This window comes from Xenopus laevis, chromosome 4L (assembly GCF_017654675.1).
Source record: "Xenopus laevis strain J_2021 chromosome 4L, Xenopus_laevis_v10.1, whole genome shotgun sequence".
Lineage (NCBI taxonomy): Eukaryota > Metazoa > Chordata > Amphibia > Anura > Pipidae > Xenopus > Xenopus laevis.
In genome coordinates this window covers 109,280,466-109,296,286 of record NC_054377.1, presented here as the reverse complement: position 1 = coordinate 109,296,286, position 15,821 = coordinate 109,280,466, and the positions used below count along the sequence as shown (strand labels likewise).

General features: G+C 38.7%; 1 protein-coding gene across 3 annotated transcripts in view; it reads left to right on the top strand.

The window, feature by feature from the left end:
* cfh.L (complement factor H L homeolog) overlaps positions 1–14,734 on the top strand; it is a 107,530-nt gene extending 92,796 nt beyond the window's left edge. For 2 of the 3 annotated variants that reach the window (XM_018256441.2, XM_018256439.2), the window contains 8 exons: positions 33–230; positions 3,161–3,340; positions 5,230–5,430; positions 8,670–8,849; positions 8,934–9,131; positions 11,191–11,388; positions 12,688–12,879; positions 14,468–14,734. In XM_018256441.2, the coding sequence (XP_018111930.1) occupies positions 33–230; positions 3,161–3,340; positions 5,230–5,430; positions 8,670–8,849; positions 8,934–9,131; positions 11,191–11,388; positions 12,688–12,879; positions 14,468–14,481 (1,361 nt within the window). In that variant the 3' untranslated portion in view covers positions 14,482–14,734. The remainder of the gene's footprint in view (positions 1–32; positions 231–3,160; positions 3,341–5,229; positions 5,431–8,669; positions 8,850–8,933; positions 9,132–11,190; positions 11,389–12,687; positions 12,880–14,467) is intronic. The other variant, XM_041590624.1, reaches the window with a different exon arrangement.
* The last annotated feature ends 1,087 nt before the right edge of the window (positions 14,735–15,821 follow it).

Sequence of the window (15,821 nt, the reverse complement as noted above, 5' to 3'; positions counted from 1 at the left end):
TGATTTTATTTTTCATTCTCTCTGTATCTCAGAGCCCTGTACTGCTTCAGAAAGAGACATGAGAGCTAACAATATTCGACTGAAATGGCTAAGTGATAAAAAGCTGTACACCCGCCATAATGAGTGGATTGGATTTGCATGTTTAGATGGCTATGAAATATCTGATGAGAAGTTGTTAAGAATACAGTGCAATAGAAGTGTCCTTCCCTATCCTAAGTGTACCAAAAAAGGTAAGTAGTAGATATTTTAATGTGCAGAAAAGCTGATGTATGCTTACCATAAAAAAATGTTTGTTTCTGTGTCATTTTATAAATTGTAAACCTGTATTCCTGAGTATTGCCAGGTCCCTGCCTGCATATGGCCTACGTGCCTCAGAGCCCTTAAAGGGACCACATACAGTAATTACCATATGTTATAATAACACAAGCACAAGCTTTAAAACTCTATTTTTGTCAAATTACAGATTTTATGAGTTTATGTACTTATATGTTAAATACAATGCATTTCAGCTAAGCCTACATCTCTTTCACTCCCACTGTTAAGCCAGCCACAATCATTCCCAGCAGCAGCATAGAAAATATTCATGAACTACTGAGGTATTGGACACTGGCTCTGATCCATGGAGGTTATGTAATATCCCTACTATACTGTATATATCAAGATGGACTTCTGTTGTTTGTCAGAAAGGAAATAGATATCAGATAAGTGCCAGGAAATAGAACCCAACATGCAAGAACAGAGTCAATAACATTTAAATCTTTGCTATTTAAACTACTACCTGACTGGTCATGCACTGGCCCCAGTAACCAGCAGTGCCTGAAAAGGAAACAAAAAAATATTAGATGATCTTCACCTTGATTTTAGTTATTGATCCGGTTATAGATTATTATAAATGTGAAAGGATCAGAAGCCATTTTCAAAGAAAAATGGTAAAAGACAACATTTTCATGGGACACTCTCTCAGTTGGGCCCTCACTGTTTTGGTGAAGGAAGGGTTAACCATACTGAATCACAAACACATAATAACCAATGCCAGTGCTTCTTGCAACAAATAGCAAATACAGTGTTTGCTGGATCTCAAACACTCTTGTATTGCGCAGACAATACAATGGTTAATCACTTCATAGATACATCAGACAATTTCTCAGATTTTTCCTCACACTATTCTATTGAGTCCTTCCTCCACCTCATTCTAGAGACCTGCAGTGGGTCAGGTACCCACGAAATACCTGCAAACTGATCTGGTTTTTGATAGAAAGCTCCTGTTTCAACAACCTGACAGGCGATCCGTGGGTGCCCTGTCTGGGTATCTGGTTCAACTGCTGGTTTATCCCTCCCACCCTCGCTGATCTAGCAATTTTTGTTCCTTTACCTGGCTGATCTGCGCCCCCCCCGAGTGATGTCACTTCCAGTCCTCAATGACATCACTTCCGGTTGCATGGGTCCCCAGTTCAGGTGGTGAATAAACCCTTGTGGGTGCGGGTCGGGTAGTAGTCCTGGCTAGGGGGTATAACGGGTTGATGGGTTAGCAGGTCTGGGTTGGGCACTGTCTGGCATTAGTGATGGGCGAATTTATTCGCCAGGCGCAAATTCGCGGCAAATTTGCACGATTCACCGCCAGCGAATACATTTGCGAAACGCCCGCGAAAATTTGCGTCAAAAATTCGCCGGCGTCAAAAAATTTTTTCGGAAAAGCGGGCGCCAGCGTCGAAAAAACGGCGCCGGCGTCAAAAACGGGCGCCGGCGCCAAAAACGAGACGCCGGCGCCGTTTCGCGAATTTTTCGCGAAATTCACGAATTTTTAGGCGAAGGGAAAAGGCGCAAATTCGCCCATCACTATCTGGCATCCAAACAGACCAAGCAAATGGTGGCTTTCCTTTATAAAGGTTAGGGAAGGGTATCAAATTAAATCATACTACAGTCAAGCATCTTAACTGGGCCCTTTGTAGAACATTGTAGGTAACGGGTTTTTCCAAAAAAAAAACCCATACAATTTGTGGGTTGATGTAAGGAATGACTATGTTTCAAAGTGTGAAGTATGATAAAGGTGGAAATCACAACAGTAGTGCTAAAATATGTGGCAATATTCATAGTATGGCTCCAAAACATATTACTTAAAGGGGAATGTAGGGACCCATAGGTTTAGAACCCTCCCTATGGCTTTAAATCTCTACACTTCCTTATTCTCCTCAGACCCGGATTTTTGGAAAGGCCATCTAGGCCCGGGCCTAGGGTGGCAGGATTTTAGGGGGGCGGCAGGATTTTAGGGGGGCGGCATGCTGCCCAACCACACCCACATTGGTTCACTGGGGAGATACAATAATTTTTTTAATTTCCCATGCGCCAATCCCCATTGCTCTGGTTCAGATGAAAATTTGCATGAATAAATGGGAGGGGACAGGTGCGATGAATGACAGTGGGCCTAGGGGCACCCACTATGTAAATCCGGCCCTGATTCTCCTGATTACTGGGCAAAAGCTCCTATACCTATTTGTTCATTTACATACTTCTATTATTAGCCTACAGGCATATGACCTCTTTCTACTACACTTTAGTATAGTGTTTGGTTAGGGGTGGATCTTTCTCTTTGGCCTTCAGTTGCTGACCCAGCTGGATGTGTTCCAGGAAGCCTGAGATCAACAAGGCCCCATTAAAGCTGTGCAACCCTAGAGGGACAAACCTCTAGTGAAAGTTAGGGAATGGTCATTTAGCAGTAATCACGAGGCTTACTAGTCATTGCACAGTGCACAAGATCAACATCCGGTGCACCCCAGCTCTGTCCCACCGCCTGCCTTAAAACAGGTATGGACTAGAGGTATGAACAGAGCTCCAATACAGCCTGTGCCTGCTGATACTCCATACCTTGTGCATCTGAATTATTTCTATGTGCCTTCCCCCACCCATCTTATTGGAATGCTTAACTCAGACAGTGCTCGATTCAAATTGCAGTCCACAGGAACTCTTAAAAGGAGCGCAGAGGCCTGTGGCTATTTGTACCACGCCCCACACTCTAGGCACCTTTTTTTGCACACTGCATGGGGAATTGTAAATGATCCCTCTCATTTTGATTGTGTCTGGCAAAGTCCAATATATTATTAATTTTTGTATGTACATTTCATTTTCAGTATTTTTGTTTACTCTAGAAAAAAATATTTTTCAGGCTCCTGTTTATTATCACTTTCAACTATGGATGAAAATAATATATTTGTAAATGGAAGCACTGAAATTGAACGAGGCAAAGCAGTTAACTTTCTATGCAAGGAAGGATGGATTACAAAAGATACATTGACTCAAGTATGCAATAACCAAAACATAAAGTATCCAACATGCAGAAGAGCTGGTAAGTCTTTAAACATAAAGTGAATTCACTATAGGCTGTGTGTGTATATATATATGTATATGTATATCAAACTATGCACAGAAAAATAATACAAGAAAATAATACAGTCAATACAAAACAAGTAAAGAGGTTGATGACAAAGCAAAGGACCTACTAAAGCAAGCTGAGCAAGACTACATCATTTACAAAGAATAACTTTTTAAGAAATAACGGAACCTGACCCCAAAAGGTTTTCTTTCTTCTAAAGAATTCAGTAGTTTAGGTATATGAATTATTTGCAAACAAACATGGAGACATGGACATTCTTTTTATAGCCCCAATATACAGTTCAGATATTGTATTATACTCAAACCTGTATTTGAGTCATGGCAGTTAAATGGAACATATTAGTACCACCTACCCTTCCTGCTAACGTATGTCACTTTCAAGAGCTTAACTTGATGCTGACATAACTAAGGAAGGTTCAGAGGAAAAATAAAGATGATTTCCATTACAACTGTTACAAGAACCTTTGAGTCGGACTGGCTTCCAAACCAAAATTTGATAACGAGGCCCACATAACACAGAAACCCCTAATATATCCATCACCTTCAAAAAGTATGACTAAATGCCATTTTCTATGCTGCAATCCAGCTGGTTAACAGCTTGTCTCTTTCTGCATTACTTGAAATCCTGGCTGGGAAGGAGAGACTAAAACACTGATGTTACAAATTGTAACAACTTCTCCACAGCTTACAGACAACATGTAGGAACTACATAACCCACAATGCATTGCACTGTGATGTTCCTTTCCTTATTGTGGGGTTTGGAGGATGCAGGCTGAGGACAGCTGGCTGTTTATACAAAGTAACAGTAGTCAGCCAGCTCAGCAAAGTAGTCAGATAGATCAGCAGAAGAGCAGGGGGCTAGGCTTAGGGGACTGACAGAAACCATTAAAAATCATGAAATGTCTGCATATTTTTTAAATGGTGTATATTGCAAAGTTGCTTGAAATTATGTTTACTTTTCAAAAAGCTTAAGTATGTTTTTGTGGAGTTCCCCTTTAAGCTTCAGGAAATATGTATATTACACTGTAAATGTATACATAACTGCCTTTGATGGTACTACAAAGAGACCTCTCATTGATATTGCCCCTTACAAACCTTTTCATCCAGGCACTATATGAACTTTCAAATTCAAATTAAATGTCCTAACTAGAGATTGTTGGTTACTCTTGACATTGTGGGTGCTCAGTTCAGAGTTCCTAATTTTGGGACCCATTAAAATACTTTAGCTTTGGAGACTAATTTATAAGATGGATAATACTACTGTCCATCAAGATGATTTAAGGTTAAAAAACAGTATTAACACCCAATATTTCAGATATTTGTACTCTGAAATACTCTGAAATATAATGTGCAAAAATGTGTAAAGTTCAGATACCATTTTTCTGTACCAAGAAAAGTTATTGATGCAATGTTCATTGCATATACTGTATATTCTCTAGGTGAATTAATGTTATTACAATATTCATCCTGGCAATGTGTAAACTCATAGTACCATGTGTCATATTTCCACCTTATTACCAGTTTCATTTGTGTGCTTTTATTCCTTCCCCTCAAAGACTGCAGTGGTCGAATATGGTGGCAGATCTGGGGATGTTGTTCCTCGTAGTCTGACCAATTTAGGTCCAACTCTTTTCAGACCATAAGTTTGCAGTGTTTTATCTGCACACTGTTTGTAATACAGGAAATTGAATTATTTTTTTAAATTAAAGATAGCATTGTTCTAGGTGGGTCTTGTTTGAAAATACTCTGGGAAACAAACTTTGATTTACTAATGAAAATAGAACATGAAATACTCAGCAGAGTAAATTCTCTGGTCAACAAATGTTTTTTATTTTCATTAAGCGCCATGTGAAATATCCAGTGAAGATCTTGATCAAAATAATCTTGATTTCAAACTTCCTGATAACCCTAAAAAAAGATTTTACGCACACAAGGAGGAAATAATGGTAATGTGCAAACCTGGATTTCATACATCAGAAAAGAAACCTTTAAAAGCTGAATGTTTGGAAGGACAAATTACATTTCCTAAATGTACTCCAGGGCGTAAGTATAAAACAGAACAGTGGTGGTGCAATATATTTCTATAAAGTGGCAAAAGCTTTTTTAAATGAATAATGGAAAAATTAAAGGGTCACTAGGGGTTATTTACCTTTTCAGTGGACATAAGTGGTAGAACACTAAAGGGCACAAGAGCACAAAAAATTGTGCCCTGGGGAAGTCTGCACTCTGTTCCACGTGCTAATCAAAAATCTAGCACCAGGAGCAGGCCACAGTATCAGGAGGTACAGGCAAACCTAGGCTGCATTGTGGTCTGTTTCCCCTGAAACAATCTAATAAGAGTTCAAAAATTTACATGGTGCACAATGAATTTGCAAGCTGCTAAGTGAGTGTTGCATGTGAATAAGTGTCTAGCAGGCATTAGAAAGCAAAAGGCAATTAAAGGAGAATTAAATGCTTACCCCTCCACTGCTCCGTCTCCACAGCATGTTTTATTCTCAGAAGTCTCCCTGTATCCTGAGCTGCTATAAATTTGTGCAACGGAGTTCATAGGGGTCTTCTAATCCTCTTCTAATCCATCTATATGGATCTAGTGGGAGCATGATCAGTAGAAGCTGATTTAATACATGGATTAAACTGTGCATGCTCCTCCAAGAACCATATCACTCTACAGAAGAGGATCCGAAGCAGACAGAAGATGTCGTCTTTGAACTACACTGCGTAACTGCAGATTTATAGCAGATCACAATACAGGCACACTTCTGAGAAGAATAGATGCTGCGGGGAGGGAGTTTAGAGGGGGTTCAGTGAAGGAAGCAGTGGAGGGGGGACAAGAATTTAGTTCTCCTTTTAGGCAGTAAGTACCCAAGGTAAGGATGAGTTTCATAGGGTTTGTTGGTGCCACTTAATGTGTATCTTGTCACATGAATGCTATCAGCCATTCCAGGGAGGATTCACTTGTGAGATGTGCATGTGGGGTTTCCTTCTGGAATCTTATTTGCAGAATCTAAGGGAGCAACTTACATCATTGAGGGGGGCTGCAAACATGGGGAAGGAAGGTAGGAAGCTCACTGAGCAGCCACAGCCAGAAACCAGTGAAGTGGGGGATAGACAAGGGACAGTGAAGGTAAATGAGGGAGCCAGGTTTGTCACAGTAAAAAAGGGTAAGCAGGGGGTTGAAGTGCAGTGCAGTTTTGGGATCCAGTCCTTGAAGGAGAAGGAAAGTTGTTTAGCACTTGGGGGTGCCAAATGTTGGACACCCCCAAGTGAATGTATTTACTTACCTGAAACCCCAGTGAGCACAATGGAGCGCTCCTCTTCCGGCTTCTTCTTTCTTCAAATTTCCCAGCAGACGCATGCGCAGTAGAATGAAATAGCCTACTTTTTAGTTAAAGTTCGGCTTTTCACTCTAATGCGCATGCGCAGCCTAGTAGAGATAGAAGAAGCAGGATGAGGATCACTCTGTGGTGCTCACTGGTCTAACCCCGGGCCGGTGCAGTTTTCTGCTGATAGGAGCAATGGCCCAGGGTTTCAGGTAAGTAAATATATTCACTTTGGGGTGCCTAACCTTTGGCACCCCCAAGTGCTAAATGACTTTTCTTTTCCTTTAAAGGGAATCTGTTGTGAAAAAATATTATCCCTGACCAAAGTTACAGGCTAATAGAGCCCACACTCCAGTTGGGGGTAACAGTAGTTTTTTCATTGGGGTTAATATTTTTTCACAACAGGTGCTTTTAATAAGGATATACAATTATAAGGATAGACTGTCCAGATTGGGGTGGTTTTACTCCGGAAAAATACATCATTACATCAGAAGACATTATAGGCAGATAGTGGGGAATTAACTAAAAGCCAAGCCATCCATTATACTTCAATAATTGTATATTGTGACCTGGATAATTGAAACATAAAAAATATCACTGACATACATTACAGAGCTACAACAAGCATGGTAAATGCTTGCACGTTAAATGCGGAGCGCAGTAATTATTGGAAATGCAAGGATTTAGCTTGTTGTACCTCTGTGTGTCGGTGATCCATTTTCTGTATCCTCTTGGTGAGATGTCTGATTCCTCTATGACTGAGCGCTGAGCTGTTGGAAGAGGTCGGTGTGCGAGCACTTCTTGTTTGGAACTGGATGATTGAAAATAGAGGGCGGTTATCCTTGAAGTAGGATTCTTAGTGGGGTATTGCAGGGTTCTACATAGGATTCTCTTTTATTCAATTTGTTCAATAATTACTTTTTGGGTTCCCACACAACCCCGATGTGCAATAGAGTAGATATCTGAATGTTAAAGTTTAGATTTTTTCACTAAGGCTCATGTGCACTATTAAAGACAGCATAAATGATCCCTGTGAAAATGGCAGAGATAGTGGCATGGTGCTCAAAGGATAGGGACAGGGCTATACAGTGAATAGAAGTGCATGCCCAGGGTCTAAGGTAATTTGTTATTATATTCACTGGGGGTGGCAATGAATTTGCCCTGACTTTTACATAGATGTAGACAGTACAGGTATGTTATCCAGAATGCTCTGTTTCCACAATCTGGAACACCTTACTTCTAGTTTACTAAAATATAATTTTAACAGGGTTTAAACCCAATATGATTGTTTTGCTTATAATAATGATTAAAAATATTGTAGTTAGAATCATGTACAAAGTACGGTTTTATTATTACAGAGAAAAATAAAAACCCTTTCCTAATATTCTGTGACAATATGTCTTCAGTATAAATAACGCAGTACCAAATAATTGGATGTCATATTTGGTTAACAATATTTTCCATCCATATCTTAGGACACAAAAAAAACTTCTATGGTATCTTTCTATGGTAAGATATATAACTACAGGTGCAGCAGTAATTATAAACCCAACATCTAACCAGAGCAATTTACCACTTACTGATTTCCATAAAGGTTGAGCTTTTGGACAAAATCCCAATGTTCTAGTAAACTTTTGGAAAAAATGGGGGTAAAATCCAAAAGAGCTTATTTGTTATGCTGGGAGTGTATCATAAGGGAGACTAAGAAATCATTTCCCTACAGATATTTTATCTAGGATGATACCAATTTGTCCTTGACATTGATATACTGTCATGTTATATAAAGCAGGTACCACACAGCGAGGCATTCATACACAGGAGTAAATGATGCTCACGGAAGCAGTTGGAAGACAAATATGTCACAGAAGCTAATTCCCGTTTATTGAAGTTGTCACTTCTGCATTCGCTTACATACAGTATATACAAAATAAATGTTAAATTTAACCTTTTTGTGTGTGCTAGGAAATTGTACATCTCTGCCTAAAATACCAAATGGCAATGTGATTATTGAAACACAAGACGACAAAAGCTTTTCTTCAGGTTCCACTTTGAAAGTGGAGTGCAGAGAGGGATTTGCACCAGTTGGACCCCCTGTCATTACATGTGATAACTCTGACTGGACAAATGCACCAAAATGTGCTAGTAAGTATCACTAATAATATATTAGCCAGTACAGAACTCTAAAACGTATAATATAACATAATATTGTTTTTTTTCCTTTGCCAGAACTTTGTCAAATTCTACCATTACAGCTTGAAACTAATAATTTACAACTGGAATCGACTAATGATCTCGAGGGAACTTTTACGAATGGCAACAAATTAAATGTTCAGTGCAAGCCTGGGTATATCTCTACACAAAATGCTCCTTTAAAAGCAACCTGTAGAGGTGGAAACTTTAGCTATCCGCAGTGTTCTCCAGGAAGTAAGTGTGATCAGATCCTGTTTGTAATGTCACATTTTTAATTATTTTCTGGTGTGAGAAACTATACAGAAAATCCCAGCCCCCATACCCCCTATTGCTCTAGAGATCCATTTTAAAGTGAGGGGGGGCGGAAGAAAGGCAGAAACTAGGGGTAGGCATAGTAAGCACATGCCTAGACTGCAATTGAAGGGAAGTGCAGTCATGAGCAAAGTTTGAGGCAGACAGTCCAGGTAAAGGCAAAGATGCAAGTGAGCAACTACCGGTATGAGAGGGGGCAGTGACGGCATGAGACGAGCATGCATGAAGCCAACCCAGAGGGGTGCTAGGCCAAGTAATATTGTCTTGTGCAGCAATACTACTTTGTCTGGCTCTGGAGGGTCAAGGACAACCATGGAGGAAGGGAGAAGCAGGTCCTTACTGTTACTCCTGTTGGAAAAACTGTGATCCAAAAATAAGAAGGTTGCCACTAGGCACAACAATGGTTAATTGATTATACACTGTAGGGCAGATTTATCAAAGCCAAGGTGAATTTTCGAATGAAAGAAAAATTTGAATTTCAAGCTATTTTTTGTGTTCTTCGACTAGGAAATAGTCCAAATTCAAAAATTAGAATATCGAAATTTATCATGAACTGTCTCTTTAAAAATTCAACTTCGACCATTCGCCATCTAAAACCTGCCGAATCGCTGTTTTAGCATATGGGGGCCCTCCTAGAATGTATTTGGAGTCAGTTGGTGGACTTATTTGATCGAAAACTGACCTATTCGGCCAAAAAAAACCTTAATTTTGGTTGGTCTTTTTGAATTCGAACTTCAACGTTTTTTCAATTCGAAATTTGACCCTTGATAAATATGCCCCTACTGTATATGCTTTTGCCTACTTGCACTGAACCATACTTAGACCAGGAACAGATAGAAATAGCAGTGGCACTCAGCTGCTCAGCCATTGGGATTAACACTTGTTCCTTTATTGTATAGTATATTTATTACTGAGAAACTCATCAGAAGCAGCAGTGCACATAATACTAAGGGACAAATAGTTCTTGCAGGAGTTATTACAGTCACAACTTTTAAAACAATTGACTTTTTAATTGTAATGAATATTTTAGAATGTAATTTTTAATATTTTAATTCATTAAATTTAATATGCTAGAAAGTTGCTTAGAAGTATGTTTTCATTTACTGTCCAAAAAATAAAAATTGGGGTTTCTTTAATTCCCATTAAGTGACTTTGTAATGCTCCCTATAACAAAACGTTTTTACTCTCTTGATCGTAAAAGGGTTGTTTACCTTTCAAACACTTTTTTCAGTTCAATTGTTTTCAGTTTGCTCACCAGAAATCCACTCTCTTCAATTGTTTTCCATCTTGTAATTTTTGCCGTTTTTCCAAAATCTAAGTTTAAAGTTTAATGTCCGTTTTTAGATTCTGCAGCTGAATTACTGCCAGACTCAAACTGCTACAATTTTGCAACAGTTAGTTGATACATTTCTCTGCAGCATCTCTGGAGTAGTGATGTGCGGGCCGGCCTGGGACCTGACCTCGCACCCCCATTTTGCCACCTTACACTGCCAGCTTCCGACTTCTGGTTTTATAGCCACGTGCCTGCTCACCCTTTTTGCGACATCATCGGCGGGGTGGCGTCTATAAAGGAAACGCGGAAGTCAGGCTCGGGCGTGCAGGTGGAGGTGGAAGGAGGGGTCGGGTGTGGGTCAGGTTTTATACATCACATCACTACTCTGGAGTATTAGTAAATATTGTACAAATTCTAACAATTGCCTTTAATGAAACTTAGAGATTCTGCTCAGTGGGAACAAAGTTAAGAAATGTATCAACTAAATGTATCAATTTAAAAACAGTTTACAGGAGTAGACACCCCCCCCTCCCAGAGCTGCTTCAGAAGGTGAAAAAATTTAACTTTACACTTCAATATTTGAAAAACTGTCACAAATAGAAAACAGAAACTAATTGAAAAAAGTCTTTATTTCTGGTATCTGAAACCAACTGAAAAACGTGTTGGAAGGTGGTGTTTCAGAGCTAAACTTTGCCTTTGTTTTTACAGGTTCGTGTACGATCTCCATAAATGTTCTTGAAGAAAATAAAATAGAATTACTACGACCTAATGATACTAATAAGGAATATCCACATGACACACAATTCCAGTTTAAGTGTAAAAGTAGCTATGTTTTACCTCCACAAAAACAGCTTAACACCATATGCGATAATGGAAAACTTAGCTTTCCACGGTGTTACTCTGCAAGTGAGTATGAGATATCATTCAAGTCCCTCGTTTTCTTCAGTCCGAAAAATGTGCCTATCAATATAAAGTTCTAAAAAGATACATGTAATGGAGACACTAGCAGGTAAAAGAATTAAACTGGATATTTTAAGATATTGAAACTGTCAATAATAACTACCTCCATGTTTTCTTGAACACAAAATAATAACACAAACTAAATCTAGGGCTAAGTAGTGTAGTATAGTACCTATCCTATATTACGTAAACACCAATGACTAAAGACATAAGGAAGTCAAACAGACACTGACAAGCTGGAATGGAATAACAAACAAGAAAAGATAATGCAAATAAATGGAGACAAAACAAATTTAATACTGTGGATTGGAGAAGAAGAAGCCATGGAATGATGAGCTACAACAGAGTTTAAAAGGCAGAGTTTAAGAGAGTTTAAGAGACAGACAGACGTGTATTTTTCCAGGAAAGGATAATACTTATATATTTTTGCACCTTTGACAAGCTGTCTGACACTGAGGCCTGACTCGCAGCCACTTTCTATTCATTCCTATGGGATTTTTAGTCATATTTATCAAATAGTGCACTCTAGCTTTTACCCATTGATAAAAACAATTCACCCTATAGGAATGAATAGAAAGTTAGTGAATTTTTCTGTGGTGAACTCCAATCTCATATTTTGATAAATCCGACCCTTAGTTTACCTAGGAGCAGTAGCCCATAGTAACCAAGATGTTTTCTTTTTGATTGCTATATGTTTCTGCACTTGGGTAAACTTTTTTATAACTTTATTTATAACCTTATAAATATTTTACACTTAGGGTGGTAACAGTAACTACTATTCTGAGCACACATATTCTGAGAACTACAAAAGCTTCTTAGCTCATGGGCAATGAATACTAAAGCTGACAGATTGTGATTACAAAAAAAGTAGCATCATTATTAGCCCCTTTATTAACGCACAGCAATAAAGGTATTTGGGGGAAGACACACGTGAAACCCACTCCGGGGCAGTGAGAATCAATAAAATTGATTGCAAGAAACTGCTGAAAATACACAGACACATCTATACTACTCTTTTGCATCTCAGGACCGCAGCTCCATGCAGGGAAGAAAAGCAAAGTATTCCCAATACCATACAATGGCTACTGAGCTTAAGTATTTGACTCATATAATGTAAGAATTCCTGTATTAGCTGTGATACATTCATTATACACAGTAAAGGTATTTAGGCTGCAATACAGTTTTTTATATTTGCATTTATCTATTTACTTGCTCTAACTATAAGTTTTGTTATTACTATCACAGACCGTTGCAGAATTTCCCAAGAACAAATGGATGAAAATCAATTGACTCTTAATTCAAAGGATGAAGATTCAGTCTATTTTGAAGATGGTGAACTTATCCAATTTAAATGTAATACTGGCTTTACTATCAATAGTGGCATTACTGGACTCTGTGCAAAAACACAAATTACCTACCCAAAATGCACTGAGAAACGTGAGTAGAATTCCATCAACCCCGTCATACATTATATAGTTTCTCTTCCACTTTCCATAGAACTGAACTACGAAAGCTTCTTACTATGAACTATTTAACCAAGTTTTAGCCATTGTAAGCTTTTGCTTGTAAGACTTTCCATAGACATTACTGAGATTAGTCTCAAATTGTCTTAAATTGTGTAATTACTCAAAAACTCTGATTGACAAATAGTACCATGTGTCATTGTCCTTAATCATATCTCCTCTTATTATCAAAGACCCTCCTTAGACATTACAGGTGGGTCCTAAAAAGGACTTAATTGTCGCAAAGGGGGCCATTTACTAACAATCAAATTTCTATTTTTTCCAAGTCTCACTTAAAACTTGTGGTTTTCATATTTCAAGCTCTAAAAATGTGAGATTTATTAAGGGTAAATACTGAGGATAAAAGCAGTTTGAGTTGTGCTGATCCTACTGGACCATTTTTAATCAATTCAGACTTTTAGAAGTTTTCTCATTTTTTTTTGCTAGGAATTGTTCCAAAAACTCAATTTTTTAGAGGTATTCATATTTTTTTCGATAGTTAATTTTTATTTCCTGTTCCAACTTTTTATTCAGATCTTTTAATAAAGTTCATGACATTTGTGTTTTTATAGAAAGTGAGAAACCACTAAAAAGAGACTGTTGATAAATAGGCCTCCTGATGTAGACCCATTTTTAAGAGGTTTTTTCCTATATGTTATGAGCATTAAAAGTAGTGACAAACACCACCCTAAACTGATCTCTGCTGTCTCTTTAAAGGGGTTCCAAACACTTTGTTGTTTAGTTATTTTCCGATTCTTCATAGGATATTACGACTTTTTTCAATTGCTCTCCATTTTTTAAATTTTTTTCCAAAATTGAAGTTTAAAGTTTAATGTTATTATCTCTGGTGTTTCAGTCTGACCTGTTACAATTTGCTCCATTAGTTGATACATTTCTCAGCAGCATCTGTGGGGACTATTAGCAACTATTGTATCAATTTTACACAGCTGCCTTTAAAGGGCACCTGTTGCCAAAAAATATTAGCCCCAGCCAAAGGTGCAGGCTAATAGAGCCGTAGTCCGGTTGGGGGTGACAGTAGTCTTAGGGTTAGGGGTTAAATGCCCCCCTGTAAGAGCTAGGCCACCCGCATTGGGAGGGAGCTTGAGGTGTGAGCAGCCATGTTGGGGTACACCCATGCCCATAATGAGTGAATTCCGCAACTTACTAATTATGTACATGCGTGTGACATCAGAAGCAAGTTATGTGCATGCGATCTGGCTGACATGGAGCTCCCTCCCTGTGCGAGTGTCCTAGCACTGGCGGGGGCAAATTTTTTTCAAATAAAGCTACTATTACCACCAATCGGAGTGTGGACTCTTTAATTGCGGATAATATTTTTTGCCCATCTCTCTTCTGCACATAGTCACATGATCGTGGATGCTGAGACTGAGCTTTATGGGCAATTGTGCCCCAGTAGTATAGTGAGTCCTTCAGTAATGCTTTGTTTACTGTTAACAGAGTGTCCGAGGGAACTAGAACTAGAGTGCAAAAGATTACTGATAATTATGTTTTATTCTTACTAGGAACACGTGGCTAATTCAGCCTTCAGATTCCAAGCACAGCACATGTATAGAAAGTGGCAACTGGATAGCAACGGAATTCTGCAGCACATGTCTGAACTGTGATCCCTACTGCAGCTCTGCAACATATGGATACATTGAGATATTCTGTTTTCTTATTTACTGTTTCACTGACTGATGTTCTTTGTAAAATAGCACCAGTTGCCTTTATGTTTACTGAAGAAAAATATTATTAATGCAGAAATGATCTTACTAAACTCTAACTCCATATTTGCTATTGAATTGTGTACTTTTATTTTAGGGCAACTTGTTTGCCCAAGGGCTAGCATTACTTACTTGTAGCACGAGGGCCCTGGGTTGGGTTTTCTTGCAGTGCCAAGCGTTTAACTGGCTCCTGCTGAACCTGCCTATACTTTGCTTGCATTTGGGAAAATAAGACAGAGGACTGATTTAAGGGCATATGTGCTAAACTGCACAGGTGCAATTGCTAATAGCAACCATCCAGCAATTATCAGTCTACTACACGTTTGAAAAATAAAAAAGTATAATAAAAATAAAGACCCGATTGGTTGCTATTGGTTTATGTTTGCAAATAAGCCCTTGTGTGTTGCAAGTTTGTGTAGCAGTGTGCTGCTGTATGTGAGCTGTGACGGTGAGTGAACGGTGGAGGAATATAGAGAAGAGAAGGGCCACAGAGATTGCAGAAGGCAAGAAAATAAAGACGGTAAGGCATGCATCAAATATTCATGTATTGTGTTACAAGATGAGGACCTGTGTCCTGTGTGCCACGATAATCTGGAAATGGCCCATACCACAAAGTGTGTTTATACTATTATCATTTAAGATTACTATAATAACGGTATACCAGTGTTTTCTTGCTATCATCTTCTTTTTGAGAGGGTGTTATACTGGTACAATCAAAATGCTTTAATGTACTTTATATCCCCAGCGTTGGTTACTAAGAACTTACCTTTAAAGGAGAACAAAAGCCTAAATGTTATACATTATGTTTTATGCTTCTGTTACAGCCCAAGGCAACTATAGCCCTTTAACAGTAAAGATCTGTGTCTCCAAAGTAGGGATGCACCGAATCCACAATTTTGGATTCAGCCAAACCCCCGAATCCTTCGCGAAAGATTCGGCCGATTACCAAACCGAATCTGAATTTGCATATGCAAATTAGGGGTTGGAAGGGGAAAACATTTTTTACTTCCTTGTTTTGTGACAAAAAGTCACGCGATTTCCCTCATATGTAAATTAGAATTTGGATTCGGTTCGGCCGGGCAAAAGGATTCGGCCGAATCTGAAGCTGAAGCTGAAACAGGACGAATCCCGAACCGAATCCCGAACCAAATCC